At 45.8% G+C, this 16623-nt stretch overlaps 1 protein-coding gene across 2 annotated transcripts in view; it reads left to right on the forward strand.

Moving 5' to 3' along the window:
- Mocos (molybdenum cofactor sulfurase) overlaps positions 1–16623 on the forward strand; it is a 48810-nt gene that overhangs the window by 19580 nt on the left and 12607 nt on the right. For both annotated transcript variants that reach the window (XM_052741680.1, XM_052741681.1), the window contains 5 exons: positions 726–842; positions 3181–3606; positions 6412–6574; positions 10687–10765; positions 14142–14266. In XM_052741680.1, coding sequence (XP_052597640.1) covers positions 726–842; positions 3181–3606; positions 6412–6574; positions 10687–10765; positions 14142–14266 — 910 coding nt within the window. The remainder of the gene's footprint in view (positions 1–725; positions 843–3180; positions 3607–6411; positions 6575–10686; positions 10766–14141; positions 14267–16623) is intronic.

Raw genomic sequence — 16623 nt, forward strand, 5'->3', positions numbered from 1 at the left:
CCCAGAACAGCACCTCACTGGGTCCTGCTCTGTGGTCAGACTCCGTGGTGACCAGTGTGAAGGAGCTGACAATGGCCCCAGCTCCACTCACTGTTGCTCTTCTGAGGCTCTTAACTTAGACTTTGGTCTGGATTTGATTTTTTCTCAAGCACACTTCTGTAATTCGATATACTCTGATTTCTAGGACACTTTATAAAATGCTGAATAAAAAAACCAGTAGATCCTTACATCAGTTACTTTTCTTGTCTTGGTGATAAAATACCTGGCTAGAGCCGTTTCAGGGAGGGGGGTGATTCTCACTCACAGATTAAGTGATATGGTCCAACACTCAGACAAGGAAATGGTGGCTGACAGCCCCACGGTGGCAGGGGTGGGTGCCTCACCTCCTCACTGTTCAGCAGAGGGAGGAGGGGCTAAATTTTAACTTCCAAGGCCCACAAATTAGTGGCTTACTTCCTCCAGGGAGGCCCCACCTACCAATGTCCCACAACTTCCCAGAACATCACCAACAGCTGGGGAATGAGTGTTCAGCATGTGAGCCCCTGGGGGGTATTTTTTACGTCTGTGACATAACAGCTATGAATTTTAGAGCAAGGTCCAGACTTAGGTCACCTACCATCTTTTTGTTAAGAAAGAGGATCAATGCTGTTCCAGAATTCTGTTCCAGGCAATCATAGTGAAACTAGACATTTCTGACACTGATTCCATGTCACCTTTATCTTCAGGTAGACAAAATGGCCAGCCTGTACAAAATCTACCTGAGGACTGGCTGCTTCTGTAACTTGGGGGCCTGCCAGCGGCACCTGGGGCTAAGTGACGAGATGGTTAAGAAACATTTTCAGGTCAGTACAAGCCCCTGTAGCCCACGCAGACTGCAGTCAGCAAGACCGTGAGGTGGCTGGTCATTGAGGCTGGTGGAGGCTGCTTGTTCAGGCTCATCTTGCCAGGACCATTCCGTGGATGGACCAAAAAGAAAAGGAGTTGATAAAATGCAAAGTGCTTGAAGTTTTTAGCTCTGTGGCAATATTTTATGATTCATATTTCACTCTGAGAGTAATTTTTTAATTACTCTATTTGTGTGTGTGTGTGTGTGTGTGTGTGTGTGTGTGTGTGTGTGTGTGTGTGTGTGTGTGAGTGTGAGGTCAGAAGGCAGCTTGTTGAAGTTGGTTATCTCCTTCTACCATCCTGGAGATCAAATCTAGGTTTGCAGGCTTGGTGCCAAGTGTCTTTACCCAGTGAATCGTCTCACTGGCTGGAGGTTAAAAATGTAACCGAAGAGGGCTGTTAGCGGGGGACGTTTGGCCAATTCACCCTGCCCAATTCACTCCTCCTCGGGTACAGCTTCCGAACTGAGGTTAGCCTCCCTCCTGGCTGGGAGTGGGTGGAACTCATCCATGGATCCAGGGGTCCTGTCTCCCAGAATCCTCACCCTCCCTGTTTGTCCTGGGGTGGAGGTTTTTTCACTCTGGGTACATAGGGCCTATTTTGAATTATTTTGCAAGAATAGTTTCTCACTGTGATAAAAGATCCAATGGAAATGACTCACTTGGGAGGAGCTGCTTGCTTTGCTCATGATCTCAGGGGTTCAGTGGATAGTCACGTGGCCCCGGTGCTTGGGCAGAGCATTCTGGCAGTGGGGGTATGGCAGAGGAGAGGAGCTCACTTGGTAACTGACTGGGCGGTAGGAAACGCGTAAAACGAAAGGGCTCAAAGCTCCTGCTTCGGTGACCTGCTTCCTCCGGGTGGGACCCCCTCTTAGTATTTCCACAACCTCCCAAAACAGTGCCACCAGCTGGGGACCGAGTGTCGAACCTTATGGGGGGCTTTCCAGTTTCAAACCATAGCCAGGGGCAAAGAGTCCTGTGCATTTTGCAGCAGTTGCTAGTTTGAGTTTCTTTTTTCTTGCCACTGAATGTGCACGTGCTAAAATCCCAGTTAACTATTATTATTATTTATGCATGATATATGTGTGGACACTCATGGCACGTCGCACATGTGGAGGTCGGAGAACAACATTGTACAGCTAGTTCTTTCCTTCCGTCTTCGCGTAGATTCCAGGGTTCAAACTCAGGTCACCAGGACTGGGCAGCAAGCCTCCTTAATCAACGAAACCATCTCTCCGGCCTCTGAACTAGATTTTATTTTAAAAAAGACAAGGGGCCTACCAGGGGATGTGACCCTCGGTAGGTTGAACATGCTCCAATGGAAAGTCGTATATCTAAGAGTATATGGGCAGCACAGACTGTACTTGTTAAGGGTTGAAAAAAAGGGGACACAAACTTAGTTGGGTAGGGAAGGGGGGTGGATCTGAGAGGCATTGGGGGAGGGGTATGATTATGGTCAACATATACTGCATGAAATTTTCAAAGAACTAATCAAAATGAGAAAAAAATTGATCTCCATCTGAGAGAGAAAGGTAGAGGGTGAAGGAGAGGGCAGGGGAGAGGGAGAGGGAGAGAGAAAGGGAGGAAGGGGAGGTCGAGAAAAGGAGAGAAAGAGAGAAGGCAGAGAGAGATGGCCAGAACTCAACTGCTTGCAGCTCTGGCTGTGGCTCTGGATGGTGACGGAAGGCTGTGTCACATCTCTGAGGGTGACTGGCCTAGACTAGGGAGGTGTCCCGAGCATCTAATGTACATACTTCCCGTGACCTGTAACACCAGGCAGCTAGATTTGGGGATGGAGTACCTCCACCTTCCCCCTTGTGGCAGGGGCAGTTGAGCTGACCTGGGCCTTCAAGGGGCCAAGGGTTGGTACTGCGGCCTTTCTCCTCTCCAAGGGCCGCTGTCAGGATGCCAGCCTCCCTTTGATACTCAGGGAGGCGGTCTGGGAGTGGCCCGTGGGTGTTCTGCTCAGCCTGGGAAGACTGTAAAGTACAGCTCTTGGTGCTTCTGAGACTTTAGCCTGTCTGTTGAGTCCTCTGGGAAAATGATCTTCAGGAAGCACTGCTGCCAATCTCTTTAAAGTCCCTCACGTTGGCATCAGCTCCACTTCACAGCTGGTTAAGGTGAGACCCAGGCAGTGTGTCCCCGCGTCTGCAGCAAAGGAATGGTTTCTCAGGCGCCTAGCAATTCTGCCTTCCTGAGTTTATTTTAAAACAAGTAAAATTAATTTTTATAATATTTTTTCCAATTTATCCACAAAGCACAAGTTTCCCTGGCTGACTTATCTGGCTGATTCTAGGCTGGTCATGTCTGTGGAGATGATGTCGACATCATAGACGGACGGCCCACGGGCTCTGTGAGGGTTTCCTTTGGATACATGTCCACGCTAGAAGATGCCCAGGCCTTTCTCAGGTTCATCAGCGCTATCCGCCTTCGCTCACCCGGTGAACAGGGTGTTCTTCCAGCCGGCACCTGTGATGCTGGAGCCTTATCCTCAGAGAGTGACTGCCACCCACCTCAGGACGGTGCCTGCACAGACCCTGCAGTTTGCAGTGACGCCTGTCCTGATGCAAATACCATGGACTTGTGCCTGTCTCTGAGCGAAGCCAGCAGCAGCCGGCAGGCCCTTCCAGAGAAAGCGGCAGGTATCCTGAATGGGGACCTTGGGCCCCACGTGGTCACCAACATTTACCTCTACCCCATCAAATCCTGTGCTGCATTTGAGGTAAGGGCTTCACAGAAATGGTTGCCCTGTTCCTTTCTCCGAGCATCGTTTCTCCCCGCCCCCGACTCTTTTGAGGCAGCGTATAGCACTTTTTTTCTCTTTTCGGCAAGAAGTGAAAGAACAATCTAGCAAGTGAAGGAAAGCTGGCAAAACTCAAATTGAAGGTCAGGATGTTGTGGTTTGAAGAGCTGTTTTCCTTCTGCTTCTCTTGGTAGGGATGATTTTTTTAAATGTGACACTGCTTCCCGGGACCTCCAGAGGGCCCCGTTGCTGTGTGCATAGAGGTGCAGGTGTGTTCGGAAGTGTGTGTACGTGTGTATGCATGCCCGTGGAAGCCAGAGGATGATGTTAGGTATCATTCCTTGGGTGCCTTCACCTTGCTTTTTGAGACTGAGCCTCTCACTGGCCTGGATCTCCCTTAGTAGGCTTAATGGCTGGCCAGCTGGACCGGGGCATTTTCCATCTCCCCAGTGCTGGGCTTACAAGTACATGCCACCACACCTAATGTTTTTGCCTAACGTTTTCCTGGGGACCTAACTCAGTCTGCTGGCACAGCAAACACCTCACCAGCTAAGCCGTCTCACCAGCCTAGGCCTAATTGCCTGTGACTGTAGCCAGAGGGATGCCCTGGCCCTTTGCTGAAACACTCGACATGCCTTGTTTCATTTGACCCATACAATGGTTACATGAGAGGCAGAGTGACATTATCCCTACGTCATCATCATGGGGCCTGAGGGGATGGAGGTTAAACACCTTGTCTAGGCCACCTGCAAGAATCTGTATTTGGGTCTGCTGAGCCAGGTTCATGCCCTCGTGTGGTTTCTCTGCTCCGTCTTCCCCGTGGAAATAAACTGCTGGGGGATCATTTTGACCCACGAATTTTGTGTCGATGGAATCAACCAACGGTGACCCCCAAATATTAGGAAAAACTGCAACTGTGACGATACACCATAAACAACACAACTATTCACAGAGCACTTACATCGTGCCAGGCAGTGTAGGTCACTTAGAGGTGGAACATTTTACAGGGAGATGTGCATAGGTTCTATGCAAACATTACGGTTTAAAAAGAAGGATTTGAGCATCTACAGACCTGGGTGTTTTTAGGAAATCCTGGAAGTAATCTCTCACAGATACTGGATTATGTCACACACCTACAAACGATGCTGTTACAGTGATCCTTGCACTGGGGGACAGGTGGCTTGCCTTGGCTGGCAGCTAGCCTTAGTTACTTAAAAGATGGTCTTCCTTGTGGCCAACCTGAGGCTGCCAAGATCTTAGATTCCCGAGTCTCTGGGATGGCTAAGTCTCTGGCTCCTCCTCAGACATGTAGAGATCAAGGCTGTTTATTGGCCTGCTCTCCAGGGTGGCTCTACGGGAGCCTGGATGTAAAATATTTCTTATAGACTCGTGTGTTTGAACAGTTCGTCCCCACTTGGTGACGCTGTTTTGTAGGATCTTTGGGAGGTGGATCTGAGATGGAGGAAGTGGGTCTTGAGATCTACAGCTTGACTCTGCCTCTGTCCCTCCACTGCTTCCTGGTCTGTGGAGATGCGAATGAGCAGCCACAGACTTCTGTCACCACAGGCTCAAGCTGTCCCCACCACTAGGCCTTCCCCACCGTGATGGGCTGTACCCACAAACCCTGAGCCCAAACAAACTCCTCCCCTTTCGGTTGTTTCCCATCAGGGATTGGTCACAGCAACAAGGAGGATGATGGATACGGTAGGCACATGAGCTCCTTCAGGCAGGACTCTGCCTTCCCTTTTGTTTTTACAGAGGGGTTGTGTTCATAGGACAAGCACAGGAGGGACATACCAGGACTCTGAGGCTTTTCCTTCAATCCGTTCTCCAAGGAGGATCACTCCTTTTGGTTGTGAATGGCATTGGAATACAAGATTTGGGCATACTCACGTGCTTTATATTTAAATTCTGTATAAATATGAACAATGCAGATTGGCTGGTTAATTTTTTATGACCAGCCTGATGTGAACTAGAGTTACCCTGGAAGAGGAAATATCAGCGAGGAATTATCTAAATCGTGTTGGCCTGAGGGCAAGTCTGTGGAGTGTTTTCTTGATTGTTCCTTGAGGTGGGAAGATACACTCTGAATAGGGGCAGGACCATTTCACGGGCTGGGCCCTGAACTGTGTGAGAGTGAAGAAAGCTAGCTGAGCAGGCAGCATGGGTGCATTTATTTCTCTCAGCTCTGACTGGATGTAACGCACGCAATCTTCTCGAGCGCCTGCCTCTGTGATTTCCCAGCAATGACAGGGCTGTGACATGGAATTGTAAGCCAAATAAAACCTTTCCTCCCCAAAGTTGCTTTTGGCCAGGGTATTTGTCACAGTAATTGAAACCAGGACAGCAAGAAAACTTACAGATTTGAAGTTGGCCGATTCAGTGACCATTTCGGTATAGTCGTATGTAGTGTTAGGAGGTTCCTGGACCAGCATCCACTGTAGTGGAAGGCTCTACAGAAAGTGGCATCTGTGGACGCCTAAGGGGAGGGATGCTAGCCTTGGGGTGAGACAGAGCATTGCTACTATAGATCCTGCACTGTGAATTTTTGCATGCACATGCCTTGCCTGGTCAGTGGTGAAGGGTGGAGAATGGTTCTGGGGACTGAAGGGAAGGTCTCTCATTCCCACAACATCTCCTTTGCAAAGCTCTCTCTGTTGTGTGTTTTCCTCTTCTCATCTTTCAAGAGTATGCATTGAATCCATGAAGGCCATCTGTATTTGTAAAATGATTGATATGAGTGATTTCGAGGAGCCCTGGCCTAAATCCTCTCCTTCTGTTTAGGTGACCAAGTGGCCTGTAGGGAGCAAAGGGCTGCTGTATGACCGGAGCTGGATGATTGTGAATCACAATGGCGTTTGCCTGAGTCAGAAGCAGGAGCCAAGGCTCTGTCTGATCCAGCCCTTCATCGACCTGCAGCGGAGGATCATGGTCATCAAAGCCAAAGGTGTGAAAAGGGTTCACTTCCACAGAGTGACCACTGGGGGCACCTTTCATTCTCAGATTAGAAACCAAACCAAACAGACTGATGTCTTCTCTTCTACCAAATGTTAAAATTATTTTCAAAAGTGTGTGTTCTTTTTATTTCAGGAAAATTGTCAAAAGTGAAGGGATATAAGCCTGGGATCTTAGGGCTTGCATTTCTTCTTTTACCCATCATGCTTTGTATTTTAGGCTTTGGTTCTTTCCTCTTGGTTTTTATCGTGAGCCATCTACATATAGGAGAGTGCAGCCAGTTCTGCTCAGTGCAGTTTATGATAATGGGGGTGTTCAGCATCTACACTGTATAGGTTGGCAGCCACTTGGTCATATGTGGCCACTGAATCCTCAAAATGTGGTCAGAAGACACCAGAACTGAATTTCAAAACTTATTAAATTTTAATCCCTTTAAATAGCTACCCATGGCTTATGGCTACAGTGTTTGCCACCAGAGAGGTAGAAAATAATGTAACACACAACTCTGCCATCCAGTTTTAACGAAGTTTAACATTTGGCTTAATTTCTTAAGGTTCTCTCTTTCCTATATTTCTTTTTTTTCTTCCTTTTAAAAGTCACAGTATGCACGTGTGAGTGTGGGTACCCATGTGCTACGTACGGCATGTATGTGGGCATCACAGAACCACTTTTAGGGAGTCAATTCTCTCTTTCCTCTTTGTTTTTGAGACAAGGTCTCTCTCGTTTCTGCTGCTGTGCTATCTACTCCAGGCTAGCTGGCTCTCAAACTTCTGATTCTGCTTTCTCTTATTCCCATCTCATTGTAAGTGTGCTGAGACTACACATGCATGCTACCTATCTAGCCTTTTATGTGTGTTCTTGGGGTCAAACTTAGGTCATCAGACACAATTGTGTATTAGATACTTTTACTCACTGAGTCAATGGTTATAATATATAATTCTCTACCCCTCTCCTGCATCTTATCCCTCCCCACTCATAACTTATAGAATATCATGACTGAACTTTCATGATATCCTAAAATCATGTCTTCCTGACCTTTTTTTCTTGCCTGTGCTTTTTCTGGTTCTGTGGTTGAGTTTTCCTTAAACCAATAGGTCAGTATTTTAGAGTTCCAAAGTGAATACTGATATTGACCCTTTGTTCTACTGTATGAATTTTAGTACATGTACGTATTTGGGCAATCACCCCACAGCACAAGTACAGAAGAACCCATCATTCCAGGGGAAGTTCATGGAGCTACGCCTGTGTGGTTTCTCTTTCCCCAACCTTAATGTCTGATGACCAAAGAGACTGTGGGTTCAAGGGCATTGTGTAGTATCTTTCACTCAGCAAGACAGTTTTGGGTCCACTTAAGTCCTGCCTGTAACATGACCGGTAACTGCATGTTACTGAGCAGTGTGTCTGAGTGTGGATGTAATACAGTGTATCTGTCCATTCATTCACTGAAGGGTATCTGAGCTGCTGCTGATTTTGGGCAATACCATGGTCTTTGGAGATACTGCTCCAAGACCGCACCCAGGGTATGCAAAAAAATCCACGATGTCAAGTGAGAACTGAACTTGTATCTGAATGGTATTAGGAAAGGAATGCATGTGTTCTGATGGTAACTTTCTTTTTTACTCCATCTTGGAAAATCTTCTTCTCAACAGAAAACTCTAGACAATATATGAGTTACATTTTGAGGGTCACATTGCATTTCTTGAGTAGACAATAAGAAGCAGAGCCATTCTGACAACACATGAGAAATCACATGTTTTCTCTCAGGCTTGGAATGTCGCGCTGACCAGGCAGAGCAGCTGGAAGTGAGTAACCAAGGCAATGCTAGGCTGTCAGTCAGGTTCTCTGATGTGCAGTCTCTAAAGCAAAGATGGGAGACATGTAGCACTCGAGTACTCCATACTTTCTCAAGGAACAGTGACCTTAAAAGCATCTCAGGAACTAAACATAAACAGTTAGTTGGCTGAACCTTGAGTCTTGTTTCATAAAACTGAGGTTAGGAGTTGAGTATAGAGAGTTAGAATTTGTGTAGGTGGTTATGTCTTCAATGGTATCAGCCAGAGTTTTGCAAGAGAAGAACTGGCACTAAAGTCACTTCATGCCTGACCTTGGTTCAATAACCAGACATCTGTCCTTGTGCGATTCATTTGCAGGGGCAACTATTCTGCTTTGAATTTGCTCTGAGGTCTTAAATCAGCTAAAGGTGTAAAGATCTGTCTTTGTAGCTGAGAATACTGTTATTTTCTTGTGTCAGTCTGAGCTATGAAAAATATCTTAATATTATTTCTATTCATCAAAATTGTACAGTTTAAGAAGAAATCATCTTCCTGACCATCCACAGATATACATGTGCCCAGAAAGTATAAAACACACCACCAATTGGCTGTAGGAAGAACCCCACAGCTGTTCTTTTTAGGGAAGAGTTGTAGCAACATATGAGAAAATTACAGACAGAAGCAGAACAGCATCCATAGACGGTGGCCCCGTAGGCCTTGCTTGACTAGATTCCATCAGAGAGTTATTCATCTGGTGGGTTGACCTTATGAATATCAGTGGTCATCTGCTCTATATTCTTATGGCCTCTGGCAGGGCAATTTTAAGTTTTAATATTTATTTATTATTTTTTAATAGAAGAATGACACATTTAAAAAGCAAGTCTCTCCAGGTGGTAATGGCTTATGTCTTTAATCCCAGCACTTAGGAGGCAAAGGCAGGTGGATCTCTGTGAGTTTGAGGCCAGCCTGGTCTACAAAGGGATTTCCAAGACAGTCAGGGCTATTACACAGAGAAACCCTGTCTTGGACATCTCCCTCCAACAAAACAAAACAAAACAAAACAAAACAAAACAAAACAAACAAAAACCAAGTCTCTCTTGCTCAAGCCCCATGTTTCCTAGTGTCTTGGATGCATCTTTCTAGTCTTTCCAGATACATCTTGGCTTCTCTAAGATGTAATGCACTAGTAGCCTGACCAGATCTGCAGCTACAATGGACTGAAAAGCCTCAAGGGAGGTGGCTGGCCTCAGAGGGTCCTCTCTGCTCTGCCATGCAAGAACTTCCAATAGCTGAAACTTCCCTCTCCCACTGAGGCACTTTCACAGCATGGGGTAGATGATAGTGAGCCCTGTTGGGAGAGGTTCACCTGCCTCTTTTCAAGGGAACAGTGCTTTTGCTCTTGTGCTGTTCCGTCATCCTTTCCTCTGTCTCAGACTCAGAGGTCCAGCTCTTCTCCACATGTGGAGGACACGTGACACAAACATGCTTGAGTCTCATCATCTGTTGATGTGATGTATTATGTTAGTAGATTATCTTGTCCTGAATTATCCTTGATGCTTTGAGAAAAAAAATGCTACATGGCAATATGTTTTAATACTTTGCTGGCTTTGGATAGATAGTATCATGTTGATTTTTTTATTGATAATGTTGAAATATGGCCTGTTTTTATTGTATACTTTCTGTTCAAATTCATGTACCAGGATGCTAATATGCTATTATTTAACCCATTACATGTGTATGTTAGTCCTGTATATAAGTGGTGTACATAACAATTGAAGAACATAGGAATCCCTTTCCAATCCCATAAATGCAGCTGGTGCTTGAATCTAATCTGATTCTGGAATGTACACTCTCTGCCAGTATCTTACAGTATCATCCTGCCTGTCTATTTCTCCCATCCAAATGCCACCCAGGCCTGACCCTGCTGCACTTCTGAGACCAGATGAGATCAGATGCATTTGGGGCAGTATGGCCATGTACTGGCTGTCTGTTTCTAAATGCTTTAAGACAGCTTAGAGGACAATGACTTCAGAAGGTGGAGACTCATAGAGCAGAGCAATCTATCCAAGCAATTAGTGGAGGGTCCTGGGGACTGTGGATGTGATGGCGCAGTGTAGATGTTCCACCAGGAAGCTCCTTGAAGCACACACCATGGTGCGGATAGTGAGGAAGAAGATCTGTGCTATCGGTTTATAAGAGCCAGCTACTTTCCTCATCTAACCAAATCCCAGCGTCATGAAACTGGATGTGTTTCCTAACAGTGAGCATTCACTTGCCCAGTCATTCGTTTGGTGTGGTGCTCAATTTGCTTCTACCTTCTTCTGTTCATTAGGGATGGATCCTATAGAGGTGCCTCTTGAGGAAAACAGTGAACGGGCTCAGATTTGCCAGAGCAGAGTGTGTGCAGACAGGTGAGGCTCTGGAGCAGGTAACACGCATGGCCACAGTGGCCACAGGGAGGAGAGAGCTTTGCCCTGCACAGTGGACCTCCTTACACCTTCCATTCTGCCTGCCCCATACTCCACCCCGACCACGCTGGCTTCTCTGTAACCTTCACACCTAAGCCGCATGCTTCCTTCTCAAGTCTGTATTTGCTGTTTTCTCTGCCTGCCGCGCTCTTCCCTGTCTATGATTCCTAAGGCTTATTCCCTGCCCCCATCAGTCTCACTTTCAGCAGCAAAGTTTGGGCTCTAGAGCATCTGTATTCCTTGAAACCTAAACATGACCTGCACCTAAGAACATGGAACAGCAGATTTTCCAATCATGAAAAGTCTGTCCAAGCCAATACCAACCAACCTTCTCCCTCAATAATGTATGCAACAATAGACAGTTCACTAGAGACTTATATATAATAAGCAGCAGCTGGGAGACAATTAGGCCAAAAAAGTGCTTGCCACTCAAGCATGAGGAAGAAGATGGGTGTAATGTTATGCCCTTTTAATCTCAGCATGGGGAGGAGGAGGCAGGTGATCCCGGTGTTTGCTGGCTAGCCAGCCTAGCCAAATTGATGCGTCCCAGGTTCCAGGAGAGACTTTGTTACAAAAACCCGGGGTGGAGGATGACTCAGTGGTTAACAACACTTGCTGCTCTTCAAAGGACCTGACTTTGGCTCCCAGTACCCACCAGCTGGTTTATAACCATCTATAACTCCAGTTCCAGGGGACCTGACACCCTCTTTTGAGTTCAGCAGGCACCAGGCATGTAGGTGGTGTACATACATGCCCGCAGGCAAATGCTCAGGTTCATAAAAATAAAAATAAATAAATCTTAAAAAGAGACATATAGTTAACAAATTGAAGTTTTTAAAGAAATAAAGGTGGATGGCTCCTGAGGAACGATACCCAAGTTTGACCTCTGGCGTCCACACAGACACACATATGTTCATGTGCCTACACATGTATGTGTACCCCCACATGCAAACATGCATACCTACCCACCCATCATTCACCCCTTAACTTCTAGACTGTGAATTATCTATTAATTATTGCAAACCTTCTGATGGAAAGAAAAACAGATATGTTCAGTAGATGGTGGCACTACCTGAATGGCAAATGTGTTTCCTTTGTAACTGCTGTGAGTTCATGTGATACGATTTGCTAAAGCTACATCCAAATTGAGGCATGATTACATCAGTTACTTTTTCTTTTTTTGGTTTTTTGAGACAGGGTTTCTCTGTGTAGCTTTGCACCTTTCCTGGATCTCACTCTGTAGCCCAGGCTGGCCTCGAACTCACAGAGATCCGCCTGGCTCTGCCTCCCGAATGCTGGGATTAAAGGTGCATACCACCATCACCTGGTGTCAGTTACTTTTTCAATGCTGTGACCAAACACTTGGGAAGAGCTCCATAGTGGGGCGGGGTTTATTTTGGCATATGATTCAAGGGTTCAGTCCCTCATGATTGGGAAGGATTGGTGTTAGAGATGGCTGCTGGCAGTGGCAGATGGAGTTCAAGGGTGCCCAATCAACACTTGACAGGGAGAAGGCAGAGAAAGGGGAGTGAAGCTGTTGTAGTTTTCTCCTATCTCCCTCTTACAGTTAGGGACACCAGCCCCTGGGGTTGATGCTACCCATAATCAGGGTGTGGCTTCCTTCCCTCAGATGATCTCTCTGGAAGCACCCTCATGGAAACACCCTCACTGGCATGCCCAAAGGCGTGACTCACTAATGTCCCAGTGTTTTTATTCCAATCAACATGCCGGTCAGAATTAGCCACAGAGTCCCAACGTGACAGGCAAGAATCCCTCCAGGACTTTGAGTACTACACCACTAGGAAAGAAGAGAAAGGTGTTAATGTGATGTGGACGGCCAATTGCATGTCTTTCATCTTGGCAGCTGAGGTGTTGAGCACAAGCTACGTCTTCTCCCTAGTAGTATTTGTACCAATTTAACAGCTTTGACAATTTAAATATTCGTTCCAGTACATTTTCATGGGGACGATGAATTTCAGGCAAACATTTTTTCCATATTGCTATACTCAAAACTTCTGACAGAAAGAACTGTATTTACATAGGGATATGTGCAGTTATTTTCATTATTTATTTGTATGTGTGTATGTGTGTGCATGCATGTGCCATAGCATATGTGTGGAAGCCAAAGGAAAACTTGTAGGAGTTGGTTTTTTTCTTCTGCCATGTGGATTCTGGGGATGGACTCAGGTTGGCAGGCTTGGCAGTAAGTGCCTTAGCCCACTGAACGGTCTTGCCCGGCTAGAATATGTGCAGTTTTTTTTTTTTTTTTTTTTTTGCTAGGTCATCAATTTCACTTGGCTGCAGCAGAGACGAACACAGTGTTCTGGTTAACGATGCTTTTCAGACATCTGGAGGTTGGAGGCACTTCTGCTCAGAGATTGATTGTGATGACTGTGATCTTGGTGTGGTTTCTGAAAGTATGAGGGACAAGAGCGCTGCAAACTGGTTTCTTGGTCTCTGGTCTTCCTGGAAAAGGAGCCAGCCATTTTCCCCAGTAGAATTTAAGTTTTCAACAATATCCGCTTTGTAACCCTGAGATACTGTGATCTCAAGGTGAGATGTGGCCTTAAATCTTTATGATATACATTTTTAAAGATTCTAGAGTATTCTAGATTTTTATTTTGTTTCATGTGTATGTACATTGTGCATTCCTGGTGCCCTTGGAAGTCAGAAGAGAGCACCAGAACCCCTTGAGCTGGCGCTACAGACAGTTGTGAGCTGTCACGTGATCTCTGGGAACCAAACTTGGGTCCTTTGGAAGAGCAGTAAGCACACTTAAAAATTGAGCTGTTTCTCCAGCTCTAGATCCCACAATTTAAAACACCAGATCAATAGATTTACTTACACTTCAGTGCCTTATAGACACAGCATTCAGTTTTGTGAAAGAAACACATCAGCCCATGTGATCTGACTGGGAGAGAAAAGATTCCATCAAACCTGTTGTAAAAACCAGGGCATGATTTTGGGCATAAGGCCTTATGAAAGGAAAATATCACTCTGGAAGTCTCAAACTCTGAGCTCTGTGCTCCCCAGTGTCAATCTTTAATACAAAGAAGATCTTTCGGGAAGGAGGGTTTGTAAAGCATTTGATCAGCTCTGAAAGCCTCCCACGAGCCCCCATCTCAGATATTTTTGGACCTGGGAGAGATCCCTGTCGCTTCCCAAGCCATCTGCTGCCTCAGGCTGCCTGCCAGTGGGGACTTTGTAATGTTTTATTTTGTGTTCTTATTTTAATTTGGTTATTTTCTATTTGAATAATTATTTGAAGAATTGCTGCATAAAAATTCACTGTTTTGTTTGTTTTTGTTTGTTTGACCAGGGTAAATACTTATGATTGCGGAGAAAATGTTTCAAGATGGCTGTCACAGTTTTTTGGCCGTCCATGTCATCTAATCAAGCAAAGTCCTAACTTCCAGCGGAATGCAAGGAAGACACCTGGAAAAGGTATTCCACCGGGATGGAGTACTAAAGGGCTGGAGAACTAGTTACTCTGCATGTGTCATTCTCAGCCCAGGAAGTGGATTCCCAGGGCAGCAGGCTCCTGACTTCACCTTGTGGCTGCAGGACACACTGCAGGGTTCTAAGCTGGGAGTTTTGTGACCTCCCTTGAGGCTTGGGGTGCAGCGGCACCACAGGAGGAGACATGGGAACACAGAGCCACAGCTGGTGCCTGGGTGCAGCAGCGGAGGTGGGCACAGGGGAGAGAAGAGGCCTGGGGCCTGCACGGTATGGAACCAGAGCAGGATGGTGGCGCTTGTGACCGCTTCCAGGATGCCACTCCGGGTGCAACGCTCTCTGGGTCCCGCTGGAATTCTACCAGTTTTATGTTTGGAGACTTTAGGAAAAAGATGAAGTTTCATTCTTCCTCAGAGTATTTTTACATTTTCATCTAAAGTTTTGAAGGTAGTTTAAACTGTTACAGAAGATAGTATCTATAGAACATTTTATTTTTGTTTTATGTGCTTGCATGTGTGCCTGTGATTTGCTTGTACACATGTCTGTGCACCCTTAGAGGCCAGAAGTGGGAATCAGATCCCCTGGAACTGGAATTTTTATAGACAGTTGCGAGCCACTGTGTGAGTGTTGGGAACGGCACCTGGGTCCTCTGGAAGAACAGCCAGTGCTCTTAACTGCTGAGCCATCTCTCCAGCCCTGCAGCACATTTTACTTAGTGCTATTTTGAGTTAAAACTTGTATAGGACTTTTTCCAACATTATTTCAGTACTTTGATAGTCATTTGAATGTCATAGAAATTTAAATTTCATGAGTTTTCATTAAAATACGTGAGTATGTAAACATATCTGTATGTGTTTATATGTATGTATGTAGTTCATATGTCTTTTAATGTGTCTATAGTGTGTGTTAATGCATGTGTGTTTGTATGTATGTGTATGTATGTTGTGTTGTGTATGGTGTGTGTACATGTTTATGTGTATAGTGTGTGTGTATGGTATGTGTATATGATGTGTGTGTATATGCATTGTGTGTGTGTGTGTGTGTGTGTTTGCACATGTGCACCTTGCTTGAGGCAGAGTCTCTGGCTTACTCAGGCATGATAGACCTCGAGCTCCTGGGATTCTTCTGGCTTTGCCTCCCATCTCACCTGAGGCTTACAGGAATCACAGATGCACACCACTGCATCTGGCATTGCACAGGTCCTAACCATCTCAACTTCTGCTCTCATGTCTGCATGGCAAGGACTTTATCACTGAGCCCTCTCCCCAGCCCGTGTGTAGGTCCTTTTGTTGTTGCTGTTGTTGTTTTCTTTGAGACAGGGTTTCTCTTTGTATCCCTGGCTGTCCTGGATCTCACTCTGTAGACCAGGCTGGCCTCGAACTCACAGAGGCCTTCCTCTGCCTTCAGAGTACCGGGATTAAAGGTGTGTGCCACCACACCCAGTTTTTTGGTTTTTTTTTTTTTCCAAGAAAGAGTTTCTCTGTGTAGCCCTGGCCATCCTGGCCATTCTAGAACTAGCTCTATAGATTAGGCTGGCCTTGAACTCAGGGATTCACCTGCCTCTGCCCCCTAGGCACTGGGATTAAAGGTGTGCCACCATGCCCAGCATTTTATTTCTTTCCTTTTCAAACTTGTATTTCATTTCTTCTTGGTGAAATATTGCCTTAGAGTTATTTTATACATAGAAATATTTTATTGACCACCCCACATCTCTATAAAACTAAAAAAAAATATAAATTAAAGCATACAAAGACTTTGAAGTTTGCTTAGACCATCTGGGTCTAAGGGTTAGGAAATTACTTCTGGACTAAGTTCTTATAATTTTAACAGTGTCTAGTCAATCAAAACAACATAAATATATGATTATTTTGAAAAATAATTATTGAACATAAAGAACAAATCTTAGCACTCTCTTACAGGATAGCTGTGCTCTCGTTTGGTTCCCTCACTTGAGAGCGGCTGTCATTTGCAGATAGACCTGGTGGTGCTCAGCACCCCTCACTCCTGGGAAATTTCATGAATCAAGAATTGCTGGGGAAGAAGGGACCCTGGTTAGCACACTGTCACTCAGCCTTTCTTCTGAGGTCGGTGACCGGAGCACAGGGTTCTAACATGAAAAGCCTTTCATGCCTGTCACTCGACAGCTTAATTAGGTCCTGCAGCTCCACAGCCAGTGAAGGGCTGGACCCACCTGACCTGTGGGAGGGTCTTTTGCCCAGGCTGTGGAGACTTTTATTTCCCTGGTCCTGGTTCCAGGGTTTGAATGGGACTTTTGTTTGCTATGCTGGAGGTGGTCAGCCCCAGGGCAGTGTGCCTTTCCTCCATGACAGGGGAGCCAGCCCTTT

The sequence above is a fragment of the Peromyscus californicus genome, unplaced genomic scaffold, assembly GCF_007827085.1.
Source record: "Peromyscus californicus insignis strain IS unplaced genomic scaffold, ASM782708v3 Scaffold_17__1_contigs__length_78620276, whole genome shotgun sequence".
NCBI classification, from domain to species: domain Eukaryota; kingdom Metazoa; phylum Chordata; class Mammalia; order Rodentia; family Cricetidae; genus Peromyscus; species Peromyscus californicus.